Genomic DNA, 14800 nt, shown 5'->3' with positions numbered 1-14800 from the left:
GCCTCAGTGGGAGTGGGCCAGCTGGTGGGGGTGGGCTAGCATCCCCCTGGAGTCCACCCCGTCAGCCTGTTCCCCAAGCAGCTTTCTCCAGGTGGTCTCAGGACTCCTGCTCTGTGAACCCATGTGGTCTGCCAGCTAGAGCCACCAGCTGGGATCCCAGCCCCTGGGGGCTGCCGGGAGGGGTCTCGGCGTGGCTCTGGGAGATGCTGCTCCTAGCCAGTGGGAGACAGGGAGAGTGGGGAAGCAGCCCAAACGTCATTACTCTGCAACTCTACTCTTTGGTCCAGGTGGGGACAGAAGCTCCAAGAAGGGGAAAAGAGACCAGCTTTCCTGCCAGGCCCTAGGCGAGCCCCCGCCCCTCGCTGGGCTCTCTGTCTGCTCCAGGCCAGGGCACTGATGGTGCTGAACTCCAGCCCAAGGAGGGCTGGCCATGACCCCGGAGTTAAGGGCATTGGTGTGGGCTTAAGTGTCCACCCAGTCAGTCCCTGCCCATGTAAGACCAGGAGGGGAAGAAGGAGGGCAGGACCAGGGGGAAAGGGTGGGTTGGGCCAGCTGGTGCCTGCCAGGAGTGACCCCATGCCTTGCCTGCCCACTCCTGACCACAGTGTTTGTGCCTTGAGCTGGGGAGGTAGCCCCCAGGCCCAGAACCCCTGGAGATGTCCAAGACCCTGAGAAGAAGGGTGAGAAGAATAATCTGTACATCTCAGGTCTCTCCCAAGGAGCAAGAAGACTCAGTCGTCTCTGGGCTGCCACAGACATGGGGCTGAGGCTTGGCCCCCGCTGCCTCCTTACTATTTGCAATAGATGTAAATATGATCAATAAATCCTTTGGAAGAGCCATGGAGCAGTGAGGCTCTTGTGTGTGTGTGTGTGTGTGTGTGTGTGTGTGTGTGTGTGTGTGTGTCTGTTTGTCTGTCTGTCTTTTACTGGGGATTGAACACAAGGACATTTTACTTCTGGAGATAAACCCTAACCCATTTTATTTATTTAATTTATTTATTTATTTTGGTGGTACTGGAGTTCCTGGAAACCCTTCTACCTCCAGGCTACACTCCCAGACACCTATTTTTATTTTTTTTAAATTTGGAAACGGTCTCTTGAGCCAGCAAGGCTGGCTTCAAAACTGCGTAATCCTCCTGTCTCCGCCTCCCAAATTTGGGGATTACAAGCATGCATCACCACGCCCAGCCTCCTTTTATTTTTATTTAATGAATTTATTTATGTACGTATTCATTTATTTTTTTGTGCAGGAGACTGAACTCAGGGGAATTCAGTACCCCCAGCCCTATCTTATTTTTACTTTGAAACAGGGTCCCACTAAATTGTGGAGGGCCTCACTAAGTTGCTGAGGCTAGACACAAAGCTGAGATCCTCCTATTCTAGCCTCTGGAATTATAAGTGTGTGCCACCACACCTTGGCTTTATTTTATATTTTGAAATAAGGTAGCCGGGTGTGGTGGCGCACGCTTGTAATCCCAGCATTCAGGAAGCTGAGACCGGAGGATTGCGGTTCGAGGACAGCCTCAGCTACTTAGTGAGGCCCTGTTTCAAAATAAAGAATAAAAAATAGGGCTGGGGGTATAGCTCAGAGGTAGAATGCCCCTGGGTTCCATCCCCAGTACCACAAAAAAGAAAGAAAAAAAAAGAAATAAGGTCTTGTTAAGTCATTGCATGGTATCCTTTTTTTTTTGTGTGTGTGGTAGTGGGGATGGAATCCAGGGGCATTCTACCTCTGAGCAACATCCCCACCCTATTTTTTAGTCTTTATTTTGAAACAGGGTCTCACTGAGTTGCAGAGGGTCTCACTAAGTAGCTGAGGCTGTCTAAGGACCGCGATCCTCTTGTCTCAGCCTCCCGAATGCTGGGATTATAAGCGTGCGCCACCACGCCCGACCTGCATGCTGTCCTTGAGCCTGTGGTTCTGTCTCGGCCCAAGTACTGGGATTCTAGGCATGCGCCACTGTACCTGGCTGGTCTTTTGTTGTTGTTGTTGTGTTGCCCAAGCTGGGCTCAAGGTATCCTCCTGCCTCATGCTCCTGAGTAGTCAGGGTTATAGTCGTGTACTACTATGACCAGTTCATAGCTAGTCTTGGTGGTAGTGACAGGGTGGGGAAACTGAGGCCCAGCAGCTTCTTGAGCAGTAGGAGGGGTGGGGAACTGGACAGGAAGTGGGGAGGCAGCCTAATGGCTGCTCTTTAGATGGCTCAGGGTGCGGGACTTTTGGTTTATACAGCCCTCGGGGCTGGACTGAAGGGATGATCCCCGCTAGAAGGCCTGAGAGAGTGTTAGATCCCTGTTTGCTCTGGATCTGCCCTCTTGGCTGGCCAGACCCAGAGTCATATCCGTGTCTAGAACCCTCATCTTTGGGGAGAATAAGTAAGTATTGCTTCTGAAGAACAGGACACTGGGTGAGGCTGCAGCCTCCTGCACATCCTCTCTCCACGCCCTGCCTACTGGATTAGGCAGCCAACCAGAATCCTAGATACATAGGGGCGGGGTGGTCCTCTGCATGGACTCCTGAGGCCTCCTCTTACCCCCATGGAAGAGGAGGCAGCAGGGGGGTGGGGGGGCATTAGATGCGGGAATCCGGATGACAGCCTACCTCTGTCCTTGGGCAGGTCATGCAGCCTCTCAGGGCTGGACTGACCAGGGATGATCCCCGCTAGAAGGCTTGGGAGTGTGCCAGACCCCTGTTTGCTCTGGATCTGCGCTCTTAGCTGGACAGACCCAGTATCTCTAACCGTCTCCTCCTGAACCACCTTTCTCCAGGCTCGGGGGGACCCAAATCCATGGGGGCTTTGAGTGGCTGCCTCAGGATTAGATATCCCCGTGGAAAAGGGGCTTCTGGCCCCCATATCAATGTTTAACTGGATTTTCAGGTCAATATTTACCAGAAGAGAAAGTAATCTCAACAGGGGTTGGTTAAGAGCAAAGGTCCTGGTGGGAGGGAGGGCTAGGCTGGGCTGGCTGGAGCCGCAGAGCGTGGAGAGTGCGCAGGTTGGGCCAGAGGAACATCGTGTGTGGCAGCCCGCAGCTGTGGAGGTAGGATGGGAGGCTGGCGCAGCCTGTGCCTTGGGCAGGATGGGGGGCAGGGAGCTGCTCACTTGGCTAAGGGATCTGGACTGGATGTATTCGGGAGACCTGAAGTTTCACATCCTCCTGGGGTGGGGTGGGGTCCAGAGTACTCCCTCTGGCCTTGAAAAACAAGGCCTTTTCTTGTAGAAAAATTCAAATGGGAAAGTGTAGAGATTAGGTTTTGGTCAAGGGAGGGAGACAGAAGAATCCACCAGAAGGATTATCCTTAAGAGAGGGGCTGGATGTGAGAGCATTTCTGAGGTCAAGGGCAGGGCTGATTTGTACCCTGTGGGCCAAGACCTGTCCATCCCCACCCACCAGCTGTCTTCCTTTAACTGGCCTGGGGCAGATGGGAGGTGAGGCTTGTGATTTCTGTAAGTCCAAAGGTGGCTGGGCCAGAGTCATTCACTGGGCCCTAATGCTGGCCACAGACTCATTTTGGCCACTCTTTCAACCCTGCAAAGATCTCAGGGCTACACCATCCTGCCCACAGGTGTGGGCCAGACCTTACCAGCCTGAGAAAGGCTGGCCATTAAATATAGGAGGTTGGGCCTTTCTGAGAGGCTGTGGGCAGGCTACCACACCAGTATGCCAGGAGCCGAGCTGATGATGGCTGCCTCCCACTTGGTGCCGGGCTTTGTGCTCAGCAGCTACAAAGACTGTCTTATTTTGATCCTCAGAAGCCATTTGGGAGGAAGTAGGATATCTGCCACCATTTTCCAAGATACGGCAAAGACCAAAGGGCCATGCTCAAGTTCTTCTGTCAAGAGGCAGAGCTTAGCCAGGCAGGGTTAGGTGAAGTGCTTGGGAGGCTGAGACAGGAGGATCACACAGGTTCGAAACCAGCCTCAGCTACTTAGTGAGACCCTGTTTCCAAATAAAGTATAAAACAATAGGTCTGGGAGTATAGCCTGGAGATAGAAAAGCCCCTGGATTCTACCCTCGGTACCACACACACACACACACACAAAAAGAGACAGAGGTTAGATTCAAAGCCAGCTCTGTTGCTGGGTGTGATGGTACACACCTATATGCTCAGTATTTGGGAGGCTCAGACAGGAGGATTGCAGGTTTGAGGATAATTTCAATTTAGTGAGACTCTCAGCAATTTAGCAAGACTGTTTCAAAATAAAAAATAAAATGGGGCTGGGGTGTAGCTGGGAGGTAGAGCCCCCCTGGATTCAATCCCCAGTACCCCAAATAACAGCAAAACAGGTTTGATTCATTGTTTGCATTGCAAGGCCTAAAGAATGAGGTTTCTTATTGATCCAAACATTCTTAGTGCCTAAAATGGAAAAAATCAGAAACTACAAAGGGGGATGGAAATTCAGGGGGAGCCCACGCCTCTGACTGAGAACTGCAGCTGCTGCTCTGGGCATGTGTTCTGCTGATGTGTTTTTGGTGTGTCCTGGCTCTGTAGTTCGCTGCGTGGGTAGGATTCTGCCGCCTACTGTGGGAGCTGGAGGTGGGAGCAGAGCCATCCTGTCCCTGACACAGGAACATGGCGCTGTTCTGGGGGCTCCTGGTGCTCAGCTTGTCCTGCCTGAGAGGCCCCTGCTCCGTGGTGAGGCTGGGCTGGGGTCTGGGTGGGACGGGTCCGCCATGTTGACTGGGGGGTTGAGCATGGGCAAGGCTGGGGGTGGGGCTGATGCAGGTGGGGAGGGGAGCTCAGGTCCAGGGAGGGCTTGGCTCTGAGGCCTCTCCTTCCTGTCCTCACCCTTCCTCCACAGATTTCTCCTGTGAGTGCCCTGGAGACTGTGGGCCAGCAGGCACTGGGGAGTGAGGTGTGTGTAAGAGGAGGAGACCCAAGGGTTTTCCCCTGTGGCTTGGGCAGGGCTGGGGACCTGTGGGCAGGGGTCCCTCTCCATCTGCTTCCTTCTTTCTGCAGATAATTGAGCAGGCCCAGGAAAAGGTATCCCCACTTGCCCTTCTCAAGCTGGGCAACCAGGTACAACCAGGTGGGGCTGGGGAAGAGTGGGCAGGGCGAGAGGGCGGGAAGTCAAATCAGCCGGGGCAAGGGAGCTGGGAGGTGTGGCCTTGAGGCTGGACCTCCAGTTTCAGAGGCCCCTGGTGTGACAGGGTGGGAGGGAGCCTTGTGTGACTCTCCCTGGGACAAGGCTCTGCTGCTCTCAGGCACCGGAGCTGTAAAGGAGACATTCAACCCAGAATCTAGAGCTGACCTCATGACCCTGGATCTCTCCCTGCAGGAGCCTGATGGCTCAGCTGCCCCGAAGTTGTTCCCAGGAGACTGCAAAGGCACCCCAACCCTGGAGGAGACTCGAAGGCTGGCCCGGGCCCTGATGGCCTTCACCAATGACCTGTTTTCCCTGGTGGCCCAAACGTCCAGCAGCCCCAACCTCGTCCTGTCGCCCCTGAGTGTGGCCCTGGCGCTGTCTCACCTGGCACTAGGTACTGTGGCAGCTCCAAACCAGCAGAACTGGGTGGCCAGTAGGAGGCCAGTGCATGGCTCCTCCATTAAGGAAAGGTAGACATTTGGTAAAAATGCAGATTCCTGGGCCCTCACCAGTTTGTGAATCAGATTTCCGGGGACTGGGCCTGAGAATGTGCTTATTTACAAATCCTCCTAGGGACTGTTAGGTAGGCGAGAGTTTGATAGATACATCTCAGACTGGATTAGAGGGTTTCATTGTGGGAAACTGAGGTCCAGAGAAGATAGGCAACTCTGAGCGACGTAGGGCGGGCCTGCCTGGCTAGCAGAGAAGTAGCCTTCTGGAGTCCAGTCTCCCAGTCACCCAGGGCACGTGGGAGGAGAACACGTGGTCCCTCGGAACGGCCATCTTGGGCCTTGGGGCATTGGCGAGGGCTGGAGTGAGGGTGGGAAGGGTCCCGTGGCTAGGGCCTCAGCCCGTGTGGTCCCCTCCAGGTGCTCAGAACCAGACTCTGCAAAGCTTGCAGCAGGTGCTGCACAGAGACTCAGGGCCCTGCCTCCCCCATCTGCTGAGCCACCTGTGCCAGAACTTGAGCCCTGGGACATTCCGAATGGCAGCCAGAATGTACTTGCAGAAAGGTAGGTGCTGATGGAAGGAGGAGCGTCCCAGGTAGTGCCCTGCACTGGGCAAGGGCCAGGGAGCTGGGCTCGGCCTCAGATACCAGTGGAGCATTGGGGCCGTGCAGCCCTGTGCTCTAGAAACAGGCATGGCCCTTTGTGTGTAGGGTTTCCCATTAAAGAAGAGTTCCTGAAACAATCGGAACAGCTCTTTGGTGCGAAGCCCAGGAACCTGATGGGAAGGCAGGAGGAAGATCTGGCGAGCATCAACCAGTGGGTGAAGGAGGCCACGGAGGGGAAGATTGAGAATTTCCTCTCAGAGTTGCCGGATAACACCATCTTGCTTCTCCTCAATGCCATCCACTTTCAGGGTGGGTACCTCCTGATCCTTTGCCCTGAAAGCTCTCCCTGCCCTGCAGGTTGGACAGGGAGTGCGGGCTTTGTTCTGAGGGTCCTTCTCTCTTCTTAGGCTGGGCCTGAGGTGGGGGGAGGGCTGTCAACCTGTGGTGGGGTGGGGAACTGTATGAGGTTGTCGAAGGACCTTAGGAGAAAACGGAGCCTGAAAAGACTGAGGTGGGGGGGGGGTGCAGGGCATGGGGCAAATAGAAGCCCAGATTTCAGAAAATGCTACCGAGAGGAGACCTCAGTTCAACTAGGTGCCAGCTGGCACAGCTGGGCATCTTGGCTGCTGCTTCTTGTCCCTTGAATGGGTGCTGGGTTGGGATGGGCAAGAGGCTGGCCTGGGTCTACGTGGCCCCTCCCTCTGCCTGCAGGTTTCTGGAGGAACAAGTTTGACCCCGGCCTCACCCAGAGCGACTCCTTCCACCTGGACGGGCAGTTCACAGTGCCAGTGGACATGATGCACGCCCACTCGTACCCGCTGCGCTGGTTCTTGCTGGAGCAGCCTGAGATCCAGGTGGCCCTGCTAGGCCTGGGTGCTAGGGGCAGGGGAGGGAGGAGCAGCTGTGAGCAGCCGCAGGAATGAGGGGCTGTCTCACCTTCCTCGCAATCCTGTCTCTGGGGCAGGAAGCTCTGAAAGGTCAGCGGCTCCAGGCTCTTTGAAGTTCATTCATCCCACAAACTTGTTTTGGGTATTTGAAGGTTCTAGGTAGGTACTAGGAAGTGATTGACTGATTAACTGATTGCGCTGGGTATGGAACCCAGGGGCCTTCTACCTCCAGGCTACACCTAAGCCCTATTTTACCTATTTTATTTATTTATTATTTTTTATTTATTTATTTATTTTTTGGTGGTACTGGGGTTTCTGAAAGCCCTTCTACCTCCAGGCTATACTCCCAGACCTATTTTTTATATTTTTATTTGGAAACAGGGTCTCTTAAGCCAGTGCGGCTGGCTTCGAACCTGTGCGATCCTCCTGTCTCCGCCTCCCAAGCACGGGGATTACAAGCGTGCGCCACCACGCCTGGCTATTTTTTATTTATTTTTAATTAATTATTTATTATTTTTGCAGTACTAGGGGTGGAACCCAGAGGCATTCTACCTCTGAGCTACACTAACAGTTCTATTTTTTATTCTTTATTTTGAAACAGGGTCTCAGTGGGTTGCAAAGGACCTCACTAAGTAGCTGAGGCTGTCTGCGAACCATGGTCTTCCTGTCTCAGCCTCCCTAATGCTGGAATTACAAGTGTGTGTCACCATGCCCAGCTTCCTATTTCATTTTTTATTTGGAAACAGGGTCTCACTAGTTGCTGAGGCTAGCCTTGAACCTACAATTGTCCTGTCTAAGCCTCCCAAGTACTAGGATTATAGGCATGTGCCACCACTCCTACCTGGCACTAGGGTTTTAATGGCGCTCAAGGGAGATCAGGGTCCTTCTCTTAGGAGGGAGCAGATGGTAAATCAACTCAATTATTTCAGATAGAGATAAGCACTATGAAAGGGAGAAAGAAAAGTTGATGTGTTAGTGACAGGGTCAGGGAGAATCCTTTGAAGTGGGACATTTAATTGAAACCCCAGTGACCTTTGGTGATGAGTGTTTGATTTATTTTATTCTCTGTAGTGCTGGGGATTGAATCCAGGGACATTCTATCTTTGAACTACACCCCCAGCCCTATTTTTTTTTTTTTTTGGAAACACGGTCTCTATAAATTGCTGAAAATTTCACTAAATTGCTGAGGCTGGCCTTGACCCTGTGATCCTTCTGTCTCAGCTCCCAAAGTCTGGGATTACAGGTGTGTGCTACTATGCCCAGCTGGTGGAGAGTTTATTATAAGGACTGGGATTATGGGATGGCACAGGGACCACCCCAGGAGCTATGTAGCCACTCAGGACCTGGAAGAATATACCTGAGCTCTCGCATTGTGCTTTGTAGAGGGGAATATCCAAGCCAGGGACCTGCCTAGAATCTCAGCTACCAGGGAGGCTGAGCCTGGAGGGTCACAAGTGTAAGGTCAGCCTCAGCAACTTAGCAAGACTCTGTCTCAAAATAAAATTTATAAAGAGTTGGAGTGTAGCTCAGTGGTAGAGCCCTTGCCTACTATGCATGAGGTTCTGTCCTTCCCCCCCAAAAAAGGATTCAACTGGGTTGGATTTCTTAGCAACCTGCGTGGAACACTCTGATTGGACATAGTTCTGTGCCAGGCTGTCTCAGGTGCAGCTTCCCTTGCTTTTAGCCTAAATGTGGAACCTTTGGATTGATCCCTGGGCCAGTCGGCCACGGCTGAGCTAGTAGTATTGGTTAGTCTTGAAAGGCAAGCATTATACAGAGCATACATAGGCATTTCTTTTCTTTCTCCCCCTCCTCCTCCTCTTCCTTCTTCATTTTTTTTTTGGTACTGGGAGTTGAACCCTGAGACATTCTACCTCCAAGTTACATCCCCAGCCCAACTTTTTTATTTGGAAATAGGGTCTCACTAGGTTGTTGAGAGCCTTACTAAGTAGTTGAGGCGGGCAGTAAACCTGCGATCCTCCTGTCTCAGCTTCCCAAGTACTGGGATTACAAGCATGCGCCACTACGCCCACCTATACATAGACACTTCTGCAGGAAGAAGCCACTTGGGCAGCCCTGATGAGGTGGGCTGTAGACAATGCAGGCCCACCCATGGGTCTGGCTTCTCTCCAGTTCATCCTGAAAGGAGAGCGGGCTGGCTCACTTCTCCATGGGCTCTCTTCTTCCTGCCTCTTCCCTCTGGCTACTGTGTCCTGTTCGCTCTTCCTTTGCCCTTTGTCTCAGTTTGCCCACCCTCCTTGGCCTTACTCTTCCTCAGGGCCTGGCAGCCAGGCTTGTGCTTGTCTTTTTACTGGCAGGCGGCCTTTGCACAGATGCTCAGCTAGAACTCAAGGAGTTTCAGCTGCAAGAGACCCTGAGCCTAGAGGTTTCCACATTACCTTAGCTTAAGGAACTCCTTCAAAAGAGATCTCAGTTGGTGTGGTAGCGTGCACCTGTAATCTCAGTACTTGACAGGGGCTGAGACAGGAGGGTTGCAGGTTTGAGGTCAGCCTCAGCAACTTAGTGAGACTATTTCAATATAAAAATAATATAAAATAAAATAAAAAGGACTGGGGGTATAGGTCAGAGATAGAACACCCAGTGCTGAAAAAAAAAGAAGAAAGAAAGAAAAACAAAAGAAAAACAAAAAAGAAAAGAAAAGAAGCCATAGGCCACAGTACTTGAGAGACTAAGACAGGAGGATTGGAAGTTTGAAGACAGCCTCTGTAACTTGTGCGACCTTGTTTTCAAATAAAAGTAAAATAGGGTTGGGGGTGTACCTCGGAGGTAGAATACCCCTGGGCTCAATCCCCAATACCACGAAAGAAAAGAAAAGAAAGAAAGAAAAGAGAAAAAAAAGAACCCAGGTGGGAGATGTGGTGGTGCACACCTCTAATCCCAGTATGTGGGAGGCTGAGACAGGAGAATCACAGATTTGCTGCTGGCCTTAGCAACTTAGTGAGGCCTTCCACAATTTAGAGAGACCCTATTTCAAAATAAAGAATAAAAAAGAGGGTAGGGTGTAGGTTGGAGGTAGAATGCCCCGGGGTTCCATCCCCAATATGGAAAAAAAAAAATGGCTGAGGGAGCCGGGCGTGGTGGTGCATGCTTGTAATCCCAGCATTTGGGAGGCTGAGACGGGAGGATCACAAGTTCAAGGCCAGCCTCAGCTACTTAGGTCCTCCACAATTTAGTGAGACCCTGTTTCAAAATAAAGAATAAAGAAAAGGGCTAGGGGTGTAGCTCAGAGGTAGAATGTCCCTGGGTTCATCACCAGGTCTGCAAAAAAAATTAATAATAATAATAAAAAATAATAAATATAAAGGGCTGAGGGAGTAGCTTAGAGGTAGAATGCTCCTGGATTTATTTTTTATTTTTTATTTTTTGCAGTACTGGGGATGAAACCCAAGGGCATTCTACCTCTGAGCTACACCCCTAGCCCTTTTCTTTATTCTTTATTTTGAAACAGGTTCTCACTGAGTTGCAGAGGGCCTAAGTAGCTGAGGCTGTCTGTGAACTGTGATCCTCCTGTCTCAGCCTCCCAAATGCTGGGATTATAAGCGTATGCTACCATGCCTAGCTTGCTTCTGGATTTAATTCCCAGTACCACCACCAAAATAAATAAATAAAACAAATAAATAAAGGGGGGAGAGAGGAAGGTGAGAGGGAGGGGAAGCACTTTCCTTTACAGTGGTTCCTCCACAGAACCCTAGGGTGGGTTGAAAGCCAGTGATCCTGCCCATTATACACCTAGAGAAACTGAGAGGCAAAGGCAGGTGGTATAACTGCACATGGTGGCGCACGCTTGTAATCCCAGTACTTGGGAGGCTGAGACAGGAGGATCACAGTTTCAAAGCCAGCCTCAGGAACCTAGTAGGGCCCTCCACAATTTACTGACACCTTGTTTCCAAATAAAAAACAAAATTGGGTGGGAGCTGGGTGTGGTGGCGCATGCTTGTAATCCCAGTCCTTGGGAGGCCGAGACAGGAAGATTGCAGGTTTGTGGCCAGCCTCAACAACTTGTGAGGCCCTCTACAACTTTGTGAGATCCTGTTTCAAAATAAAGAATAAAAATATGGCTGGGGGTGTAAATTGGAGGTAGAATGCCCCTAGGTTCCGTACAGAGAGAGAGAGAGAGAGAAAACGCCAGGTGGTTGCTTAGTCCATTCACGTGGCTGGATGATGGCAGGTGAAGAGAGACTTCCACCATTCATTGAGTGCAGCCTATGAATCTCAGATACTGCTGGAAGCTTTAGAAGCACTAGCTAAGCAGGGTGTGGGGTGCACACCAGAAATCCCAGTACCTGGGAGGCTGAGACAGAAGGATGGAAGGCTTGAGGCCAGCCTTAGCAACTTAGCTAGACCCTGTCTCAAGATTAAAATAAACAAATAGCTGGGCGTGGTGGCGCACGCTTGTAATCCCCGCGCTTGGGAGGCAGAGACAGGAGGATCGCGCAGGTTCGAAGCCAGCCGCGTGCGCTGGCTTAGGAGACCCTGTTTCCAAATAAAAATGTAAAAGTAGGTCTGGGAGTGTAGCCCGGAGGTAGAAGGGCTTCCAGGAACCCCAGTACCACCAATAAATAAATAAATAAATAAATAAATAAACAAACAAATAAACAAACAAATAAATAAGAAGGGCTAGGGATGTTGCCCCAGTACCAAAAAAGAAAAACCTGTCAACCCGCCGTGATGGGGCAGGTGCTGTTACTCTCCAGGTGAGAAAGCGAAGGCTCGGTGAGGTCAGGCACAGGCCCTGAGCAGCATGGCTGAAGCCTGGCCGCCTGCTCAGAGGTGCGTGCTGGCCCAGCCTCAGAAGATTTGCGTGCTTTCTGCTCCTCATGTTCTCTCCTTTCTTTATCTGTAGGTGGCTCATTTCCCCTTTAAGAACAACATGAGCTTTGTGGTCATGGTGCCCACCCATTTCGGGTGGAATGTGTCCCAGGTACTGGCCAATCTGACCTGGGACACGCTGCACCAGCCCTTGCTGCGGGAGAGGCCCACCAAGGTGCGGCTGCCTAAGCTGCATCTGAAGCACCAGCTGGACCTAGTGGCCACCCTCAGCCGGCTGGGTAAGGAGGCTGGGTGTGGGGCAGCCCCGGGCGGGCTGGGCAGGCTGGGCCAGGAAGGGCTCCCCCGGCAGGGGTCTGGGTCAGAGCTGGCCCTGCATCTGGATCTTTTCTGGGGCTTAGGAAGGGTGAGGAGGTTTGACATGAGCCCCGGATTCTGCTCCAGGGTGAGCTGGGGTCACCCAGGGGATGAGGACATACTCTGCTGCCCAAGATGCAAAGAATCCTGGGTAGAGAGCTCAGGACGGCAAATGAGCTTCATTTGCTCTCTTACAGTGGAGGGGAGAAAGTTGGGGCATCAATCTGTTAAAGACATGGACTAGACTTGGGAGGCTGAGGTGAGAGCATCTCATTTGAGGCCAGCTGTGGCAACTTAGCGAGAGCCTGCCTCAAAATGAAAAATGAGAGCTAGGCATCGTGGCATGCACCTGTGGTCCCAACGAGTAAATCGCCCAGCCATTGAGATTACAAGCGTGTGCCACCCTGCCCGGCTCACTCCATTCCTTTTCTTTTTCTTTTTCTTTCTTTCGTTTTTTTTTTTTTTTTTTTTTTTTTTTTTGCAGTACTGGTAATGGAACCCAGGGGCATTTTACCTCCGAGCTACACCCCCAGCTATATTGGTGGTACTGGGTTCCTGGAAACCCTTCTACCTCTGGTCTACACTCCCAGACCTATTTTTATATTTTTATTTGGAAACAGGGTCTCTTGAGCCAGCACAGCTGGCTTCAAACCTGCGTGATCCTCCTGTCTCCGCCTCCCAAGCGCGGGGATTACAAGCTTGCGCCACCACGCCTGGGATCTATTTTTTTTTTTTATTCTTTATTTTGAAACAAGGTCTTACTAAGTTGTAGAGGGCCTCACTAAGTAGCTTAGACTAGCCTCGAACCTGCCATCCTCCTGTCTTAGCCTCCCAAGTACTGTGATTACAAGCATGTGCCAACATACCCACTACCCCATCCCTTTTATTTATTATTATTATTTATTATTATCATTAAAGTCATCACCATCATCATTATTATTATTATTAATTTTTGATACTAGAAATGAACCCAGGGATATTCTACCTCTGAGCTACCCCAGCCTTTTTTATTTTTTATTCTGAAACAGGGTCTCACTAAGATGCTGAGTTTGGTCTTGAACCTGTGATTCTCCTGTCTCAGCCTCTCAAGTACTAGAATTACAATCATGCACCACCATGCCCCATTCTTAATTTTATTTTGAAACAGGGTCTTGCTGTTGCTCAGGGCCTCCCTAAATTGCTAAGGCTGGCCCTGAACCTTGGACCCTCCTGTCTCAGCCTCCCAAATACTGGGATTACAGACACATACTATCACACCTGGCTACTAGGAGATTATTGAACAGATCCTAATTCAGACTTTGGGTCCAGGAATCAGGGAAGGCTTCCTAGAGGAAATGATGTTTAAACCAAGATTTCAAGGTTAAAAAGCCAGGCGCTGTGGCACATACCTGTAATCTCAGGACTTGGAAGGCTGAAACAGGAAGATTGCAGGTTCAAGGCCACCTTCACTAACTTAGCGAGACCTTGTTTCAAACTAAAAATTAAAATGGGGCTAGGGGTGTAGTTGAGTGGTAGAGCGCCCCCCAGGTCAATCCCCAGTATTAAAAAAAAGAACAATAGCCGGGCGTGGTGACGCACGCTAGTAGTCCCTGCGCTTGGGAGGCTGAGACAGAAGTATCCCACAGGTTCAAAGCCAGCCTCAGCTACTTAGTGAGACCCCGTTTCCAAATAAAATATAAAAAAGGTCTGGGAGTATAGCCCGGTGGTAGAAAGCCTCTGGGTTCCACCCCTAGTACCACCAAAAAAGAAAAAGAAGAAGAAGAAGAAGAAGAACAAAAGACTGGAAGAGTTAAGCAGCAATCTGTGGGTTCAAGGTGTTCCCTGGCCAGGATGCCAGACAGGCCCCAGGCGGCCTGGGAACAGAGGGCAGTGCTGACTGCCCTTTGTGCCCTGCACAGGCCTGCAGGAGCTGTTCCAGGATCCAGACCTGCGTGGGATCTCTGAGCAGAGGCTGGTGGTGTCCAGCATACAGCATCAGTCCACCCTGGAGCTCAGTGAGGACGGCGTGGAGGCAGCCGCAGCCACCAGCACCGCCATGTCCCGCATGTCCCTGTCCTCCTTCAGCGTGAACCGCCCCTTCCTCTTCTTCATCTTTGAGGACACCACAGGCCTGCCCCTCTTCGTGGGCACTGTGAGGAACCCCAACCCTAGTGCGCAGCCTGAGCTCCGAGAGCAGCAGGATTCCCCTGATGACAGGGACTTCTTCCAGAACCAGAAAGCCTTCCTCTACAGAAACAAGTCCTTCGACTCTGACTTGAAACTCATGCCCCCCTCAGAGGAGGATTACCCCCAGTTTAGCACCCCCAAGTGAGGGACCTGGCCACCATGGCCACCAGCATCCTGAGTCCCCGCCTGGACCAGTCTCCCAACCTGTGTGGCTCTTTCCAGCCGGCTCTGTGGGGTGGGGAGGGCCGCAGGAGGGGGGCCATTCTCTTCCAGCCCCTCTGGGGAGGCTGGGGTGGGGTGGCTGGGAGAGAGCCAGGCTTCAGGAAGTTGTGGGCTGGCTCCCTCTTCAGGTTTCCTCCAGAGAGGTGCATGGGTGTCCTCCCGGGGCTGGGGTGGCAGGTCGTGCTGCTCTGAGTCCAGCTGTGGCAGGATGCAGGGGACAGGCTACCTTTGGATGT

At 51.7% G+C, this 14800-nt stretch overlaps 1 protein-coding gene across 1 annotated transcript; it reads left to right on the top strand.

Annotated features, from left to right (window-relative positions):
- Positions 1-4576: 4576 nt before the first annotated feature.
- Positions 4577-14487, top strand: SERPINF2 (serpin family F member 2; the record flags this gene model as incomplete). Its single annotated transcript, XM_080712487.1, has 9 exons — positions 4577-4639; positions 4806-4859; positions 4976-5023; positions 5181-5484; positions 5960-6103; positions 6250-6453; positions 6856-6998; positions 11896-12100; positions 14075-14487. The coding sequence occupies 9 exons, from the start codon at positions 4577-4579 to the stop codon at positions 14485-14487; spliced, it is 1578 nt and encodes a 525-aa protein (XP_080568613.1).
- Between the last annotated feature and the right edge of the window lie 313 nt (positions 14488-14800).

This window comes from Muscardinus avellanarius, assembly GCF_963383645.1.
Source record: "Muscardinus avellanarius genome assembly, chromosome: 16".
NCBI classification, from domain to species: domain Eukaryota; kingdom Metazoa; phylum Chordata; class Mammalia; order Rodentia; family Gliridae; genus Muscardinus; species Muscardinus avellanarius.
This window is presented reverse-complemented; position numbering and strand designations above follow the sequence as displayed.